The sequence below is a fragment of the Micromesistius poutassou genome (assembly GCF_964030765.1).
Source record: "Micromesistius poutassou genome assembly, chromosome: 11".
Lineage (NCBI taxonomy): Eukaryota > Metazoa > Chordata > Actinopteri > Gadiformes > Gadidae > Micromesistius > Micromesistius poutassou.
Genome location: NC_140281.1, coordinates 7,205,433 through 7,225,381, shown reverse-complemented (window position 1 = coordinate 7,225,381; position 19,949 = coordinate 7,205,433). Strand labels below are relative to the sequence as shown.

The 19,949-nt window shown below is 43.7% G+C and overlaps 1 protein-coding gene across 1 annotated transcript in view; it reads left to right on the top strand.

Annotated features, from left to right (window-relative positions):
• The window catches only part of dnah5l (dynein, axonemal, heavy chain 5 like), a gene marked incomplete at its 5' end in the record, with an annotated part of 93,279 nt that overhangs the window by 23,954 nt on the left and 49,376 nt on the right, over positions 1-19,949 (top strand). Inside the window, 17 exons of the mRNA XM_084474872.1 lie at positions 504-622; positions 873-1,009; positions 1,465-1,627; positions 1,995-2,106; positions 2,494-2,622; positions 3,066-3,265; positions 6,407-6,560; positions 9,068-9,178; positions 9,571-9,726; positions 10,234-10,362; positions 10,826-11,041; positions 11,554-11,700; positions 13,139-13,311; positions 15,014-15,084; positions 15,638-15,745; positions 16,172-16,359; positions 19,321-19,515. Of these exons, the coding sequence (XP_084330998.1) occupies positions 504-622; positions 873-1,009; positions 1,465-1,627; positions 1,995-2,106; positions 2,494-2,622; positions 3,066-3,265; positions 6,407-6,560; positions 9,068-9,178; positions 9,571-9,726; positions 10,234-10,362; positions 10,826-11,041; positions 11,554-11,700; positions 13,139-13,311; positions 15,014-15,084; positions 15,638-15,745; positions 16,172-16,359; positions 19,321-19,515 (2,508 nt within the window). The remainder of the gene's footprint in view (positions 1-503; positions 623-872; positions 1,010-1,464; positions 1,628-1,994; positions 2,107-2,493; positions 2,623-3,065; positions 3,266-6,406; positions 6,561-9,067; positions 9,179-9,570; positions 9,727-10,233; positions 10,363-10,825; positions 11,042-11,553; positions 11,701-13,138; positions 13,312-15,013; positions 15,085-15,637; positions 15,746-16,171; positions 16,360-19,320; positions 19,516-19,949) is intronic.

The following is a 19,949-nucleotide window of genomic DNA, read 5'->3' as shown; positions in this document are numbered from 1 at the left end:
TCAAACCCAGCAGTGTTAATGCTATTTTCTAGTATTTAATGAACGATGCAAAGATGTGATGTGGAGTCGCGCAAAGACCCACCAATAGGTGTGTGTGGTTTATTCATTACTTAACTTGTATAAATACAAGTTAAGTAATGATGGGCTGTATGGAAATGGCTGACTCATGCTGGAGTACATTATTTTACAAAAATGAGACTAAACAAAATTAATTATTAGTTATTCTGCTTATACCACTGTTACCGTTACCAATAATTAATTACATTTTATTTCTTACATCTATAGTCATATAAAAGTTTTATTGACTTAATCAGCTGAAATTAAAATAGTCTTGCTTTGAACATTTTTTCTCTGCATGGTCAGGTTAAAGTCTGGTTGATAGTTGTATTTGACTGTTAATGTTGGATTTGTAGCGCAGTGATTCAGAACTGAAGGCAGAGGTGTCAAGTTTAACGATTCTGTGGTATAATCTATGATGTCTTCCTGCTGTGGTGTCTCCCCAGGTGATTGAGAACCAAAACACCCTGGTGAAGATCCAACCCACCATGAAGGCCAATCTCCTGTCTGGTGTGGAAGCCTTTCAGACTGAGGCCGAGAAATACTACAGAGACTACGACCAGAGGTACACAACACACACACACACACACGCACACACACACACACACACACGCACGCACGCACGCACTCACACACGCACATTCACAAACACATACACACACATGCACGCTAACATGGACAGACATACACACACAAACATTCAAAATAAACAAAAAGATTTAGCCAAATATTACAATATTCAAATGAGTGTGTGCGTGTGTGTGTGTCTGTGTGGGTGTCTATGTGCATGTCTATGTGTGTGTTTGTGTGTGCAGTGGTCCAGGTGTGGATGGTCTGGCTCCATCTGAGGCCAGCTATAGACTGCAGGTCTTCCAGGCAGAGTTTGATCAGCTGTGGAGGAAATATACCGCATGCTCTGAAGGAGAAGAGCTTTTTGGGCTGACTGTCAATGGTCAGTAGTCTGTCTGGCTGTCTGTCTGTCTCTCTCTCTGGCTGTTGTTTACCAAATCATACTTTATCTATTCAAGTATCTAGTTCTCCCGCCCTCCCTCCCCCCCTCCCTCCCTCCCTCCCTCCTTCCATCTATTCTTTCCTTCATTCCTTCCTTAATTCCTTCCTTACTTCTAAATCTAACAACCTCTAATCCTTTATAAAGCTCACAATATGTGTGTGTGTGTGTGTGTAAATATGTGTGTGTGTTTCTGTGTGTGTATGTGTGTGTGTGTGTGTGTGTGTGTGTGTCAATGTGTTTCAATGTGTGTGTATGTATGTGTGTGTTTCTATGTGTATCAATGTGTGTGCGTGTGTGTGTGTGTGTGTATGTGTGTGTTTTTGTATTTATGTATGTATGTATGTTTGTATGTGTGTATGTATGTCTGTGTGTTTCTATGTGTATATGAACTCCAGAATACCCGGAGCTGCAGCGCATCAGGAAGGAGCTGTCTCTGCTCTCCAAGCTGTACAGTCTGTACACCGCGGTCACCAACAGTGTGGCAGCCTATCAAGACATGCTGTGGGCCGACCTCAACACAGACCAGATCAACACCGAGCTGCAGGACTTCCAGAACAAGTAGGGAGTAGTGTGCATGCGTGCGTGCCTGCGTGAATGTGTCGGGAAAGGGTATAACTGATGAAACTGGAATGAAAGAATATACGTACGATACAAGCCCCCATATCACTGCTTGGATGCCTGATTTTTCTCCTTGGGAAGATTGGGTCTGCAGTTTCCCAGTTTCTTAGCAGAGAATATTCGGCAGCTTCGACCAAAGATAACAAGCGGACCACGGAAATAAATCTTTAACAATATCCTATGCAAAACTTCCTTGGTATTTGAAACTTACTTCTGAAATATTTCTCTATCAAACCTTTCCTCATCTATTCTTCCTCCTTTCTGTCTCCATCAATCCATCCCACTCGCCTCCCTCCTTCTTCTGCAGGATCCGTAAGCTGCCCAAGGCCCTGAAGGAGTGGCAGGCCTTCAAAGACCTGAAGCAGACTCTGGATGACTTCACTGAAACCTGCCCGCTGCTCAACATGATGAGTAACAAGGTCTGTCCCCATTGGCCCACATAACCCTTGGGTTGGTAGTTGATATGCCAGTGCAAGAGTGGGCAGATTTCTACTTATTCAGTTCAACTTGGGTATCTTTCCCTTTTTAGGTAAAACGGCAACAAAATCCTAATTAAAATCATGGCTTATTTATTTCCAATGACTCTCCATATATTTTCTCTTCCCTCTCTCTCTCTCTCTCTCTCTCTCTCTCTCTCTCTCTCTCTCTCTCTCTCTCTCTCTCTCTCTCTCTCTCTCTCTCTCTCTCTCTCTCTCTCTCTCTCTCTCTCTCTCTCTCTCTCTCTCTCTCTCTCTCTCTCTCTCTCTCTCTTTCTTTCTTTCTTTCTTCCTCTCCCTCCCCTCCTCTCTCCTCCCTCCCTCTCCTAGGCAATGTTGCCCAGACACTGGACTAGGATCAGTGAGATGACCGGGCACAGCTTCCAGGTGGAGTCAGACACCTTTTGCCTGAAGAACATCCTGGAGGCCCCGCTCTTAAAGTGCAAGGAGGACCTTGAGGTATTCTCCCAGAATACATTTCTACTCTATAGAACGTTGCAGAACTCACCAAGTAGTATTAAGACAATGCTTATCCTTATAACTTTGTATGTGATTGTTACGACCCGGCTCGAGGGAAGTAACATGAAGTAAACAAACAATGATTAAATATAAGAAAACTGGGTTTATTGTGTTACAAATGTTAATCAGACTGGTGAATGGGAGCCATGCTGCTGGCCCTGCCTAGAGAGACCCATGAGTAACACACAGTAGCACATAACAGTGATGTTTCCGGTAAATACAGATTAGAGAAAATGATCTCATTGTAGGCTCTCTAAAAATAGAAACATTTTGTCAGAGCTAGTACGTTCTTCTATTTAGTGTCACATATTGTCTGTCTGTGTGTGCGTGTGCGTGTGCGTCTGTGTGTGTGCGCGTGCGTGTGCATGTGTGTGCGAGTGCAGGACGTGTGCATCAGTGCCACGAAAGAGAAGGACATCGAGGCCAAGTTGAAGGACGTGATGGCGGAGTGGGGCGCCCACACGCTCACCTTCGCCCCCTTCAGGGCGCGGGGGGAGCTGCTGCTGAAGGGGACGGACACGGCGGAGAAGATCTCCCTGATGGAGGACAGCCTGATGGTGCTGGCTTCTCTGCTGAGCAACAGGTACAGGGCGAGGGCTGGGGGGACGGACAGATGGGAGGTGGGAGGGCTTGGGAAGAAGGATGAAATTAGGTGCGTAAAATAAGCAGGAATGGAGGCAGGGAAGTAAGGAAGGAAAGGAAGGAAAGATGGATGGAGGGAGCGAGGGAATGAGGGAAGGATGGAAGGAAGGAGAGATGGGTGGAGAGGGGGTAGGAAGGAAGGGTTATATTAAAAGCTTGAGAAGAAGATAAATCTGTGGAAAAAGTGAAGAATTAAAACAGTTAGATGCTGAAAGATGATGATGTTAAATAGAGCGTAACAGTGACCGCTCAGCTCAGCTCTGGCGCCGGAAGTAAAGTTCCCATGCATTTATCTCGTCCACTTTTCGTAAAATCCTTATATAAAGAGTTTTAAGTGTCTATAGCGTGTATATATATATATATATATATATACAATATAGTAGTCTGCTGGTGGAGGGCAGTCAGCCCATGGAGGAGAGTCTGCTGGTGGAGGAGAGTGTGCCTGTTGACAGGGTGGGACTGCAGACACCAAAATGTCAACGTTTCAAGTCTGCATCGACCCTCGAGGAGAAAGTCCTGAGAATGGAAACTGGCCTCCCAGACAGAAGAATTTTCAACATCTTTGTTGGCTATACAAGGAGATTCACAGAGTCCATCATCTATTATGCTGGCTGGAAGGTAGAGTCCCTGTCACTGGATGACCAAGTCTTCATGACTCTGATGAAGCTTCGTCATAACTACACCAACCTGCATCTTGCTCAGCTTTTCCAGTGCAGCTCTTCTTGTGTGACCAATATCGTGCTAACATTCATCCATGTTCTCCACGAGCTGTGGTTCAAGGACATTATGACCACTGTGCCAAGTCGGGAGAAAAACCTCACAAGCTAACCCTCATCATTCCAGATGTATCGGAACTGCAGGATGATAATAGATTGCACTGATGTCGAGATTGCTACTCCATCCTCCATGGACCTTCAGAAGCACACCTACTCAAAATACAGAGGCATGCATTCATTTAAAATCCTGCTAGGTGTGGCACCAAATGCTGTCATTACATACTGTAGCAAATTCTATCCTGGATCAGTCTCTGACAAGGCCATCATGGCTAAGAGTGGAATCCTGGAGGTCTTCAGGTCGGGGTATCTCATCCTTGCTGACAAGGGATTTCTAATCCGAGACATTGTGCCAGAAGGAGTCAGTGTCAACATCCCTCCATTTCTGAACCATGGCAGGTTGACTAAGAGTGAGGTGAAATTAACCAAAGACATTGCACGGACCAGGATCCATGTTGAAAGGGCAAATGTCAGTTTAAAGGAATTTAAAATCCTGCCTTTCATTCCGCACACCTTGCGAAGCAATGCTGATGTAGTGGTGCAGCTCTGCTGTGCTCTAGTGAATCTGCAGAATCCATTAATTAAAGAAGTTGGGGTTAATTTGGATAACTAACTTTCAGTTTTTCCTTTCAATAAAATTTATTTGAATTGGTGTTTGAATATAAAAAGTTCCACAACAAAATTCTATCACTTTGTAAACCTTAATGAAATTATTATTTCCTTTAAAGTTTTGGAACATTAACTTCCCTGTTACCAGGTACTGACAGGTGGCGCGGCGAGAACGCTGATCCATTGCCTCCCAAAAAGTAAATTGAAAAATATTACAATAACAAATATAATCATTAGAACAGCTGTAGAAAAATAATTTATTATTGAACAACGTAGAAATCCTCTAGGGTGAACAAAGGTGAACTGATCACAGAAATTAACTATTATTAACTATTTACAAAAAATGTTTAGTCCACTGATAGTTCTACACAAGCTGTGGAAGCATGTGCTCCTTGTAGAAGGACTCCAAAATGTACGGGGTAACATAACCAAAGTGATCATATTTGTGTATGTAGTGTGAACATGAATATTGGGAAGGGGTATACTTAAGCAATAGATCACGACAGGCTGTGGTATACGGTCATTATACCACAGTTAAGGGGCGTTGTCTGTCCCGACGCACAGCGGAGGGACAGAGGGAGGGACGGAAAAATGAATGGGATTTTTACTTCTGGCACCCCACTGTTGCGCTCTATAGCAAATAAAGCAACTATTGTCATAACTGTGAGTCAGTGAGTGCAGTGGCGGATTTAGCAAATTGGGGGCCCAAGGCGAAGATATGTATGGGGCCCACCTCATCTTTAAAAGAGAACAGAGAAAAAAAAAAGACTGAATGGTGGATAGGCAGGCAAAGCTAATCTACGCGGCAGTAAAGGTTGGAGATGAGAAAAAAATCTTCCCCTTTAAACCCTGCATGCACTTCTTTAATCCAAAATGAAGATGGAAAGCAGAGAACACACAAAGTGTAGCACTACACAAACTAATAGTCACGATGGAACCCAACAGAGAATAAGGTTTCAGATAACACCTGTCTTTACCAAAATGCCAGGAAAACCAGCACTGTTTATTATTTATTTTAAGATCAAATCAGTATCAATATAACTGCAAGACAAGTAGTTATGGTAAACCCCCACAAACAGTCAGTACCTTTTATGACTCTGTGGTGGCATCAGCCATCTTTTTTGGTGTGGTGTGCTGGATAATATTGCCAAGAGGAATAATTGACTTTGTATGTGTGAGGTTGCAATTGGCATTGCACTTGAGATTGAACATTTCAAACAAACCTATATACATATTTTAAAAAAAAAAGAAAAAGAGAGAGAGAAGAGATCGACTGTTCTCCACATCACACGCTTCTGACACAGAGTCCTACTTATTGATGTCTTCTCACAGGTCACTTCACAGCTAGCTGCTGTAGCAGCATGTTCAATGCTTTGGACATTGTTGTTCCTGTCTGTATCCCCAACAGTAGCCGTAAAAAAATATGTCATCTTTGGCAGCGTTGCCAAATACTTGGTGTCTTTTCGCTTTTCTTTTTATTTGAGCCGCTTGGGTAACTTATTTCCTAACCCTTTATTATGTTTTTGCGTTTAGACTCGTCTTGCTTCGTCTCTGTTTGTCAAAAAAAAAAATATATATATGTATATTTTTTTGAGGCTGGTTGGGGGCCCCCCTACTATGGGGGCCCCAAGCGGCCGCTTACCTATGCCTCTATGTTAAGACCGCCACTGAATGAGTGTGACCTCCTGGTTGTTCTTCAGGTACAACATTCCCTTCAAGCCGTCCATCCAGCTGTGGATCCAGAAGCTGTCCAACACCACGGAGGTCATCGAGAAGTGGATGTCGGTGCAAAACCTGTGGATCTACCTGGAGGCCGTGTTTGTAGGGGGGGACATCGCCAAGCAGCTTCCTCAGGTCAGTATGAGGACCAGGGAGACTACAGTTTACTACACAGATCACATCCACTCTCATTACACATTTAACAACACTTCATGTAAGTGACTTCATTTTTACACAATTAAACATTGGTAAACAGTGGTAACACATTGGAATAGCGGTACATTCATTTACCATTAATTTGATCTTTAATGCAGTGAAAAGCATTAACTTAAAGGAGAGATATTATGGTGTTTTGCCAACAAGTAAATATAGTATGTGAGTTCCAGAAAACATGTTTTTGAAGCTTTGCTGGAAATAGAAATCTTGCCTACCACTATTCCCCTCTGATTCAGTCCCTTAAAGCATGATTCAGGCGAAAATTTAACCCAGGGTCTTTTTTTTGGCATGTACACACATCAAATAAGCCCTCCAGACCCTTTTTTCGTTGATAATCGAGAGAGTAATAAGTAGGGGTGCACGATAATTATCGGGCCGATAACAGAAATTATTACGTCATTCCGATAAGTCCGATATCATGACGAATAGCCCCGATAACATAGCCTTTATAATTTCAGTGCCCCGCTCCCACTAACGCTAAATGAAAGGTCTTATCGTAACCCTAAAAGTAGGCCTACACATCATACAATCAATTACAATACATGAGTTCATATAGTTAATGAGTTCGGATATAGAAAATGTTTTTTTTTATTATTATGTTACACCTTTCCTGCTGTCGGCTCCCAGACCGTAGTCGAGGAGCACAGGGTAGACGTTCCCTGTGGAGACGTTGATGTTCTCTCGGGGGTACCACCCTTCCCTTTGACCGGCTGTGGGTCTGCTTATAGGTCGGAATATGGTCGGAATGAAGCGGCCGCCGATGATTGACAGGCTGGGTACTTTATTCTTAGTTTCACTAACGTTACAATACACGTTTGCACAGACACAACCGGACTTGTTCATTACTTCACTAAACTGACACACGCTACTGCTCGCTCTCCTCGCTCGTCCACTCACTCACATACACACACACACACACACACACACACTGCCATTCCCGTGCACACACATTAACACTTAGTATTGACAACAGTTAGCTGAACATTATAGGGTCCCGGCCTTCCACTCCCTGTTTTCTCAGTTAAACACAGAAATCAACTACATTTGTCCCAGTGTTTGTTAGATGTGAAATTAAGCAAAAAAAGATTCTCTTCCTCCGGTAACGCAGTCGTTCGCAACGCCTTCCTTATTCGTTGTTTCTTCTATTTGTCTGTAACTCATGCTCCAATCTTTCATCGATTTATGCGGATGTTGTGGATGCAACGGAATATATGATGCATCGCTGCAGCAACATTTAAGATGATCGCGATGAGTTCTGCCCATTCTGCCTCCGTTGCTGTCTGCGGTCAGACCAAAACACACCTGAGTGACAGGGGCCGTAGTCTACTGTGAACCTCGACCCTACGCCATATCCCACCCCTTGCAAGCCAGCCATCCTAAACCCCCAGTTGATTCTACTGATGTCTGCGCGACAATGTCATGATCTTAGGTCATGATCATATAAATGGATATGTGTGTGTGTTATCGGTTATCGGTATCGGTATCGGCCTTTAGGAGCTGAAAGTTATCGGTTATCGTATCGGTTAAAAAAAAAGTTATCGTGCATCCCTAGTAATAAGAGTTTAACCGGCGCAATGTTTGGCTTCCATGTTATTGGCTAGGGGCAGCGCAGAACGTTTCCAAATCTGAATTTTTTAACCAATAATATAGCTCAAAAAAGCCCCAAACCTCTGCAGTAGCATGATTACGGTCCCAATACATAAAACGAAGCAACAACTTAGTTAGCGTAGTGGGAGTTTATTAAAAAATACTGTTTTCCAAGTCTGTGCTTTACCTGTAGGTCCATGTTTCCAGTACGTCTACACAAGTCGATTACCGGCTACCGTAACTAATATAATAGAGACGCAAACAAATTTAAAACAGCCAAGTATCAAAAAGGGAGATTGTTAAGTTAAATTGGTTGGTGCCTCTATTATATTAGTTACGGTAGCCAGTAATCGACTTATTTCAAAGTTTGTATGCTTGTGGCAGCACCAGAGACCCAAAACAACACCCCGAATCCCAGGAAAAGTGTTGTTTTCATAGTATGTCCCCTTTAACAGTTAAATAATGTCTCTAGTAGTCATTCCTCATGTTTATTTATGGTGTTCATATGGGGTTATGTTTAACCCTGAACCCAACCCTAAACCTAAACCCTAACTCTAACCTCTCTGTAAATGCTAAATCATAATGCATAACATTGCATTATATAATGGTTAATGATTGTACCCTTCTTTTAAATGTCCTTATGTATTCATGTAACCCGTCCAGTCGAGGTTGACAGCGATCAATGTCCAGGTAGCTGGATGGAGGGATGTTGCAATGGAGGAATAGATAGATGGACGGAGGGAGGGGTCAATGGATGTCTAGATGGACAGACACAGCAGTAGATAGATACTGCAGACAGACGGACAGATATGTTCAACCGAGGCATGTGTATGCTTCAGGAGGCCAAGCGTTTCCAGAACATTGACAAGTCATGGCAGAAGATCATGCAGAGAGCCCACGAGATACCCGGTGTGGTTCAGTGCTGCGTGGGGGACGAGACCCTCAACCAGGTACCCGCGGGCCTCTGAGCCTGGCAGCAACACCTCACACCACATTGTTGTTTTCCATGATACTGTCTGAGGCATACGATTTTGTGATATTTCTTCTTCCCACTTTCTAATATCTGGTTGTTCTCTTCTCATCTGTCTTTATTCTCCTCTCCTCTTCTCTCCTATTTGTCCTCCCCTCTTTCCTCTCTTCTCTCCTCCCCGCTCTTTTACTCTCTCTTCTCCCCTCCATTCGCTCATCTCTCCTTCCTCTCTCTCCTCCCTCCCATCTCTCCTCTTTCCGCCCCTCTCTCCTCGTGGCTCTCTTCTCCCTTTTCTTCTCTTCCTCCCCTCTTCCTCCTCTCTCTTTCTCTTTCTCCTCCTGCTCCAACCTCTTCCCCTCTGCCCGCCCCCAGCTCTTGCCCCACCTTTTGGAACAGTTGGAGGTGTGTCAGAAGTCTCTGTCAGGCTATCTGGAGAAGAAGAGGCTTGTGTTCCCGCGCTTCTTCTTTGTGTCCGACCCTGCCCTGCTGGAGATACTTGGCCAGGCGTCCGACTCACACACCATACAGGTTGTCGGGACACCAACCGGGCCAGGCCTATAAAAGCTTCTTTGCGACCAAAGCTAATGAGCGCTTGAATAATTTAATAAACACAAACAAAACAAAACAAACAGTAGAACATATATTGCCTATGAGTGACCTCTAAAGGGTCCCTCTGCTCTAGCAGAGCATTAGGTCCACCAACCAGGTAGACTAACCATCCGTCAAATGCTTGCCTTGCCGGGTATATATAAGCCAGCTTCACCTAGTCCCGCCAAAATGGCAATACCATTCCTTTACACAGTACAGATACAGCTTCCACTGCCACAAAATATACTGTTAAGGCTGTATATATGGACATGAAGTAACACCATTCAATACATTTTTGCAATACCATACACACCAGAACACACACACATTTGGTATTTTGTCACTCCTTCTGTAATGTTTGAACTTTCTTTGTTTGTAAAAATTAACCATGTCATTAATGATGTGTCTGTGTGTGTGTGTGTGTGTGTGTGTGTGTGTGTGTCCCAGGCCCACCTGTTGAGTCTGTTTGATAACGTGAACCAGCTGGGGTTCAGTGAGAAGAACTATGACCAGATGCTCTCCTTCCTGTCTCAGGAGGGGGAGAGTGTGGACCTGCACCAGCCCGTCCTGGCACAGGTAACACACACATACACCGACACCGACACACCCAAACACACACACATACATACATACATACATACATACATACAGACGCACACAAAGAAACAAACAGACACACACAATTACACACACAAGCATGCATACACACAGACACATACAGACACACAAATGCACACACACACACGCACACACACAAACACACACATGCAGACACACATATGTGCGCACACATACACACAAACCCACACACATACGAATGCACGTTCTCATAAACTATTTTCCAAAGACAGCTTTTTAAATGCATGCTCGACACACAGAAGAGACGTAGTTTGTTCTTCAAAACGTGATCAGCTGCTTCCAGACCAGAACCAGGTTCACCCATTGTTTGGAGGTTGACTTGCTGCAGGCACCAGGTCTGCTGTGATCATGGTCATAGTAAACCATGGGGATCTCTCTCTGGGTGGGGTGCTACGTCCAGGGTAACGTGGAGGTGTGGTTGGGCCAGCTGTTGGACGGGATCAGACAGACTCTGCACGGGATCATCCGACAGGCCCACCACGCCATCAGCGACCCGGGCCTCAAAATCCTGGAGTTCGAATCGGCCTTCCCTGCCCAGGTGGGCCTGCTAGGGCTGCAGATGATCTGGACCCATGACGCCCAGGAGGCCCTGGAGCTCAGCAGGAGCGACAAGAAGGTCTGTGGATCCATGTCAGCCAAGTTGGTCTGAGAGATATTTTACATCAATTAACATGTTCACACTTTATGTGAACATGTTAATTGATGTAAAATAGGTGCAACGGCTACGATTTTCCAAAATAAGACCTCCAAACAAATAGGAGGCAGCATATTACCAAAAAGATGTGGTGTCCACCCCTGTTCTTTCTAACTGCTCTGAGCCGTCAACAAACAGTTACGTGAGCAAACATATAAAGATTAAGGTTAGCTACCTTTTATATGGTATTGCTTCATGGCCCTCTGAGCTCTCTGCGCTATTTCATGATCTCATGTTGGACTGAGGGTAGAATGTACACGGGAGTGACGATGACCTCTTGAGGTACAAATCAAATGGAATGCAATGGAATGCAATCTAATGTTATGTCATGAAATGTAATGCATTCTGATCAATTATTAGCTTCCTTTTACATTTTCAATGTATTCGTGGGCTCATAAAAGAAAACCAACCAATGTTTTTTCATTGGCCGACAGATAATGCAAACCACCAATAAGAAGTTCCTGGACCTTCTCAATGAGTTGATCGACATGACGACCAGGGACCTGAGTAGGAACGAGCGGACCAAGTACGAGACGCTCATCACCATCCACGTTCACCAGAAGGACATCTTCGATGATCTGGTGGGTGGAGCAGATAGGATGGATGAGAAACACTCAGGGTTAACACGTTAAATTTTTGCACCACATTTCCTGTAGGCCAAGTGGCAGTCCATTTTTACCTGTCCCCCAAACAATTAACTAACCTGTCCCCTCATATATTTTAGAACCCCTCAAATACTATCACTGGATTTTGGTTCTGTACTACACGTAAAGAACGAAGGATCTTTAATCGTTTGATGGCTTTGGATTTTGAGACGCCTTATTATTATTTTCGATGCATGCACAAACCGACTTGCTATATAAGTATACAACAAACTGAAGAATTAAATCATCCTCCGAACTTCGTATATCGTGTTTTGTCAAAGGCAAATGGCCGCGGCCAGGTAAGGACGGATGATTCACAATTCACGTTATAATTTGCTAATTTCTGTATTTCGATAGTTTTGTTGCAAAAGCTTACTTGTCTCGTCGGGTGCTTCAATTATCTGGCTGCCCGATTTTTACTTTAAACCGTCCCGGGCAGTCGGCCAGTCGTTAATGTTGAGCCCTGCCGACTGTACCATCTAGACCTCCAATCTTAAAGTTATGATAGAGGGGCCGGAGAGTCGGGTACGTTGGTTCTAAAACCGCTGCCTTGATGCTACAGCGTGCGAGGGCCCCCATCCCAGCTCCACTTATTTCCGATGTATTGGCAGCTAGATGTGTATTGGCATCTTATATTCCGATTTCATTTCATTTAATGAAGGTGGTGTGATTTTACATTTGTTCATAACCAATTTTACAACAACAAAAAAGGACTGCATTTATTTCAGTACCCCCTGGGATGGAAGTACCCTCTTAAATCCTTCAAAGTACCCCTAGTTCGCATCCCCCTTTTGAGAAACACTGGTCTCTTAGACTCCGGTCTAGTGGATAGTGTAGAGCACGGGTTCCCAACCATTTTTGTTCCAATGACTGGCATATTAATAAAGAAATTTGGAGGGCCGGTCAATTTTAATGTCTTAATTTTAAGATGCATCATTTTTAAACAAAGGATTGGGCTGTTTTTCAAGATGGTTTATTTGTCATATACACAACAATTAAAGCCACAGAAATGAAATGCTTGAGTCTCAGGCTCCCTTCAACAATGCAATAATACAAAAACTATAATTTATAAGAGAAACACAAGAAAAGTCACAATAAAAGTCACTCAACAAAAGTAGTGCAAAGACACAGTGCATTTACAGTCCTTAATTTACAGTGGTTAAGTTGCATGTTGATTGATTTTATGTCTATGTGTGAAATAACATGACTCATATATATTTTTCTTCTTTTCTTTTCTGGAAATATTTCAAGGCCAGGTACTACCGGGTCTATGGACTGGCTCCGGTCCATGGACCGGAGATTGAGAATCACTGGTGTAGAGGACTAAGATGTCTGATTTTCAGAACTCCTTTCATACTTCTTCTTTCTCCGTTAGGTGAACATGAACATCCGATCCCCACTGGACTTCGAGTGGCAGAAGCAGTCGCGCTTCTACTTCCAGGAGGACACGGACCGTTGCATCATCCAGATCACCGACGTGGAGTTCGTCTACTGCAACGAGTACCTGGGCTGCACCGACCGCCTGGTCATCACCCCGCTAACAGACAGGTAGAGACACAGACAGGTGTTTAGATGTTATCAGCCCGCTCACAGACAGGTAGAGACACAGACAGGTGTTTAGATGTTATCACCCCAATCACAGACAGGTAGGAGACACAGACAGGTGTTTAGATGTTATCACCCCACTCACAGACAGGTAGGAGACACAGACAGGTGTTTAGATGTTATCACCCCACTCACAGACAGGTAGGAGACACAGACAGGTGTTTAGATGTTATCACCCCGTTCACAGACAGATAGGAGACACAGACAGGTGTTTAGATGTCATCACCCCACTAACAGAAAGGGAGGAGACACAGACAGGTGTTTAGATGTTATTGTCCCGCTCACAGACAGGTAGAGACACAGACAGGTGTTTAGATGTCATCTCCCCACTCACAGAGAGGTAGGAGACACAGACAGGTGTTTAGATGTTATCACCCCACTCACAGAGAGGTAGAGACACAGACAGGTGTTTAGATGTCATCACCCCACTCACAGACAGGTAGGAGACACAGACAGTTGTTTAGATGTTATCACCCCAGTCACAGAGAGGTAAAGACACAGACAGTTGTTTAGATGTTATCACCCCACTCACAGACACATAGGAGACACAGACAGGTGTTTAGATGTCATCACCCCGCTCACAGACAGGTAGGAGACACAGACAGTTGTTTAGATGTTATCACCTCGCTCACAGTCAGATAGGAGCCACACAGACAGTGAAGAGAGGCAGGTGACCTGCATATTCAGATAGACACACCACAGAAACCTAAACAGGCAGGTGTTCAAACAAGGTGTGTGTAGTGATGTAAGGTATGATAAAGATAAGATACATTTATACATCTTTCTTTCTGTGCAAAGCTAATTGGGCCTAATTTTATGTTAAATAATTTCAAGACTGTAAGAGTTAAACCATTCTAACTTCAAATAAAATCAACAATATGCTGAAAATAAGGCAAGACAAGGCAACTTTATTTATATAGCACTTTTCATACACAAGGCAGACTCAAAGTGCTTCACATATGAACATTGTCATACAATAAAAGAAAATAATACATAAGTAAAAAGTAAAATAGATAGAAAATAAAGGCTAAGTTAAAAAAAAACATTTTAGAAAGGCAAAGTAAAAAAAAAATGCATTTTAGAAAGTGATTGCTCAATGTCAGCAAAAATCTGTCTTGATGTTGGGAATGCACACACATATGCCAAATAAATAAAGTACAAAGTACAGATATTTGTGTTAAAAAGCAGGGAGTAAAAGTAAAAAGTTGTCACGACAAGTCATGACAAGTAAAGTACAGATACCTGAAAACTATACCTAATCAGAGTGACAAAGTATTTGTACTTTGTCACTTCACGACTATGAATCTTGGTTACATACAGAGCATGTGATCAATACGAACTTGTCCTCTTGTGAGGCTGCTTAAACCAGCCATCAACCACCAACACCCCACAACATTTGGCCTTAACCGTAGGTCATTTTCAAGACACTTCCAATCCAAACTATTTCATACAATAAAAATAGCCGTAACTAAAGAAAATATCAAGTCATGTGACGTCTCAAGATACCTGAAGATAACTTTAAGCTTTAATCTGATTGACAACATCAAGATCCAAAAACATACCGAAAAAAAAAACCCAGCTGAAACAAAACCAAAAAACCCTTGAAGAGTCCTTGTGTGATGTGTTGAGGTGGTGTTCACTCCAGGTGCTACATAACCCTGTCCCAGGCCCTGTGGATGAGTATGGGCGGGGCTCCGGCCGGGCCCGCAGGGACAGGTAAACCTCCAGCCACCACCGGCTCCCATGCCTCTGTCATACACACACATAGCAGATCAATCAACGCGCTCTGCATGTTTTAATGAAGGAATGGGCTGGAAAGAATGCACTAAGAGAATATCCGCTTTGATTTGACTGCATCTGCCGCATGAGCCTTTTGAGCTTTAAGTCTGCTCCCGGCCGATTTCTGAAATATCAATGCATCTCTTACATGATTGGTATGGGGAATCCATCTTGCATGTTAATCGCAGGTGTGGGAAATGCAAAACTTCTGAATGGCAGACCAAGTATGGAGGGAGGGTAGAGAGGGAGGGAGATGTTTGTTTGGTTGTTTAATTTGAATTGCAGATCTCTTCTGCTCTTTTCGGTTATTTTTCTTTACAATTCTCAAACCTTACCTATAGCACCTTTTAATCCGTTGTAATGCCATAACATCACTAATTCAACACAGGAATTTCAGATCTTAACTATGAACATATTAGTCACACACTGCTTCTTCTTCTGACCAGTCCAAAGTGGTCACCTCCATACATGTTTATACTGTGTGTGTCAGGTAAGACCGAGACCACTAAAGACATGGGTCGCTGTCTTGGGAAGTATGTAGTGGTCTTCAACTGTTCTGACCAGATGGACTACAGAGGACTGGGACGGATCTACAAAGGTAGGTAAACATGGAGTGATCTTATGTCCCCACAAGGCCGGAATTAAAAGAAGTGTGTCAACTCTGATCAACTTTATATCTCTCTTTCTATCCGTCTCTGTAACTCTCTCTCTCTTTCTATCCGTCTCTGTAACTCTCTCTCTCTTTCTATCCGTCTCTGTAACTCTCTCTCTCTCTCTCTCTCTCTCTCTCTCTCTCTCTCTCTCTCTCTCTCTCTCTCTCTCTCTCTCTCTCTCTCTCTCTCTCTCTCTCTCTCTCTCTCTCTCTCTCTCTCTCTCTCTCTCTCTCTCTCTCCCCCTCAATTTGAATTAAAAATAGCTTAATTTGCATGGAAAATGTACAAAACAGACATTGCCAAAGCAGTAGTTTCTAGAGTACTAGAAAAGGTCTGAACAAAGTAAAGTACCACACACTCGATGTCTCCAGGGCTGGCCCAGTCAGGAGCCTGGGGCTGCTTCGACGAGTTCAACCGCATCGAACTGCCTGTGCTGTCTGTGGCTGCGCAGCAGATATACATTGTCCTGCAGTGCAAGAGGAACAAGAAGACGCAGTTTGTTTTCACCGACGGGGATATGGTGGACATGGACCCAGAGTTTGGCATCTTCCTCACCATGGTAACCCGTGTTCCAACCTTTTGACCTAGCATCCATAATATTGCTGCACAGAGCTCTGCTGCACAGAGCGCACGCTGCTTGTTTGTTTTGGTCAAAGTTTATTCATATTGAACTTATTGTGTCTTGTGTCCAAATCGACACTGCACTTCCTTGGGTCCCCAGCAATACACACGCCAAGTGTGAAGTACATCAGATAAACGTTTTGAGAGATATGCTATGGAAATACATTCATACACACACACACACACTCTCACACTCACACTCACTCTTTACTACCGGAATGTCTTGTTGGTAGTAACAGCTACCACCATGATGTCACTCTTAGTTGTCATGGTGTATATTATCTTGTGTCCAAATCGACACTGCACTTCCTTGGGTCCCCAGCAATACACACGCCAAGTGTGAAGTACATCAGATAAACGTTTTGAGAGATATGCTATGGAAATACATTCATACACACACACACACACTCTCACACTCACACTCACTCACTCACTCACACACACACACACTCACACTCACTCACTCACTCACACACACATACACACAGATCCCACACTTTATAGGTAGATACAACATTGTTAGAGGTACATATGCAAAGATCTAAGGGCGTATTCACACCTGCCTTGTTTGGGTCGAACCAAACCAGAAAAATCGCTGGTGCGGACCTTTTGGGCTGGTGTGAATACAAACCATCTGGTGCGGACCAAACAGTCGGACCGAGACCCAGCCGGAGAGGTGGTATCGGTTCGCTTCCAAACTAACCCTGGTGCGGTTCGCTTGAGATGTGAAAGCAACTTCACCTTGGTCCGATCCAGTTCTAAAAATCATACGCCTCTTTGGACGTAACAGGCACCCGCAAAGAGGAGACGGAATGTCTGTTGGATAATTGGGTCCGATATGCAATAGACATTCCGTCTCCTCTTTGCTCCATGTTGAGCCATGACTCATTTTCAACATGAGGTCCAACAAAAGCATGTAAAAAGTATGCTGGAAAACACACATAAAAATGCTGATGCATTTGACACATTCCGCAGTAATCAGGATGAGGGAGAAAGCGTATATCACACTGGATATGCATGATTGTTTACTTTCACCGGCACTTGCCCCCACCCCCCCCCCTTTTTTTTTTACCCCGCCCAGACCTTTTTGGCCAATGACTGAACGATCTTTGCACACATGTGGGTTTGTTGTCAAATTCTGGGACTGTTACGAAAATTGGAATGTAAAAAAGAACCGCACCAAACCAAAAAATAAACATTAGCTGCTTTCACATATGACCTCTGTCTTTTCTCCGCATTTGTGGAGCAGGAGGTTAGACCGTGAGGGTCATTCACACTTATTCACACTTGACGCCCGAAATGCGGACATCGGTGTCGCTCAGACATCAGTAGAATCTCCGGATGGTTTAGGGGGGCGGGCTTGCAAGGGGCGGGGTATGACATAGGTCCATAGCCAATTGAGACCAAATGAAACGGCATGTTTGAATTGAGGATATTGTCTCGCTGTTCTTTATTTTGGGCCGTGGGTACAGCAGGAAATGTCAGCTCGACTCGCTTCCAATAATTTCAAAAACCAAAAAAATATAGTATTTATTTTACAATTCAAAAATGATCAAAACTCTTCTAAATTAAGGAAATAATACTGGGAAACGAATAAACCATTATAAGCAATGAGTGAACTTAATAAGCGATCTAAATACTTTTTTCAACCACTGCCTCTTTCCCTTGACATTTCACCTGATATATGCGACAGATGTTAAGGCAACCTGGTCGTACAGGAATCTGTAAAATGAGTTGGTCTACGTCCCGTATAATAGGCCTAGCCTATATTTTAATTTAATGTCTTTAATGGTAAGAGAACGCACGGGGATGGACAATGGATAATGAGCATTGTTTGTCGCTCGTAGCGGCCTTGTGGAGTGCCAGCCCCCCCCCCAGATCGTCTCACACAAATCCTGGTACTGGCAGGTTTTGCGGTCGTTCCCACTTTTTTTTGTTGTGGTCTACCACAGTGGTGAACTGCTTTTTGAGGGATTTTAATTTCGTGATGAGTTGTGTCCTTCCCTTCACAATTCCTATTTCAGCAAGCTTCTTCACCATACGGTCGTACATTACTGCGTCTTTCGCAGTTCCCTTCATATGTGCGATCACCGCACTGTCGGCCCTCAAAGTAAGCAGCTGAAAAACCTCTTTGTCTTTCCAGGCCATTCTCGTTTTGAGTCGTATGTATCCTTGCCTCTCCTATATATGCAGCCTGCTCCTGGCGTGTTTTTTGTTCCCGCCATAGGGCGTGTTCCCGCCATAGGGCATGTTCCCGCTGTAGTGATGCTTGAAAGCGTCATCAACACGCCGACTAACGTGAAGTGCGAAATGCCGACATTCTACTGCTCATTCACATTTAAGGTAATTAGCATTTCCTCTGGAGAAAATACTACCTCGGGGGTAGTATTTTTTCAGGAGGCCCAACGTCAGGATATGTCATTCACATATACGGCACGTCCGTAGAATAGACGGAGAATAGACGGATGTACGTCCATATGTGAAAGCAGCTATTGTGTTTTGGTCCGGACCAAAGAGAGTGAACTAAAGGACTTTCCTGGTGTGAATATGCCCTAAAACACATTCCGTCATGCATACGGGGATCAGAGTCAATTGCTCCTACTCTGCAGCAGCCTAGATAAATCTTATGTTTCATCTGAAAAAGTGTGCCTCGCTTTTTGAGGGAGGGCAGGTTTATAAAGGGTAGGGAGAGGGATGGGAGAGGTGCAGTGGTGTTTTTTTTGTTGAAAATGTAGACATTTTGTGCAGCAAATCTTCCATATTATACCTTGACTCTCTTGAGGCTACAGGTGTGTGAGGGAATCTAAATGGTATGAATAAAGGTGACCTGAGCTGGTGCTAAATGAAGCCTACTTGTTAAAGAACGTGGACTCATCCTCCCAGTCCTCCTCGTCTCCAGAACCCAGGCTATGCCGGGCGCCAGGAGCTCCCGGAGAACCTGAAGATCCAGTTCAGGACTGTGGCCATGATGGTGCCCGACCGCGCCATCATCATGAGGGTCAAACTGGCCAGCGCCGGTTTCCGTGACAACCTGGTGCTCAGCCGGAAGTTCTTCACCCTCTACAAGCTGTGCGAGGAGCAGCTTTCCAAACAGGTGATAACATCATAAAGAGTAGGACTAGTATTGATCCTAGTACTTATGGTGGGGCAGGATAGTGTAGTGGCTAGGGAGTTCAACCTCCAATCAAAAGGTTCTGGGTGCAAATACCAATGTCCTAAGATTTTCAATTGCATTTTGATGCTTTATTCATACAAGATACAGTGTGGTAAAGGAGGGTATGCAGCAAAATACCACGGGCAGGAATCTTAGGGCAGGAATATTAGTATATAATATAATAGTATATAATATAATTTATTTTGTCAGTTATATTATCAATCAAGTAATAAATGTATTGCCGTATAGTATTTATCTTCATATATATTTGTATCGTTATCTTTGTCATTTTCTTTCTAAAATATAATGGTCGAAATAGGTAGTTGCCAAAATAATTAGTAGCTCTCACAAGCTACTAATAACGTACGATGCTA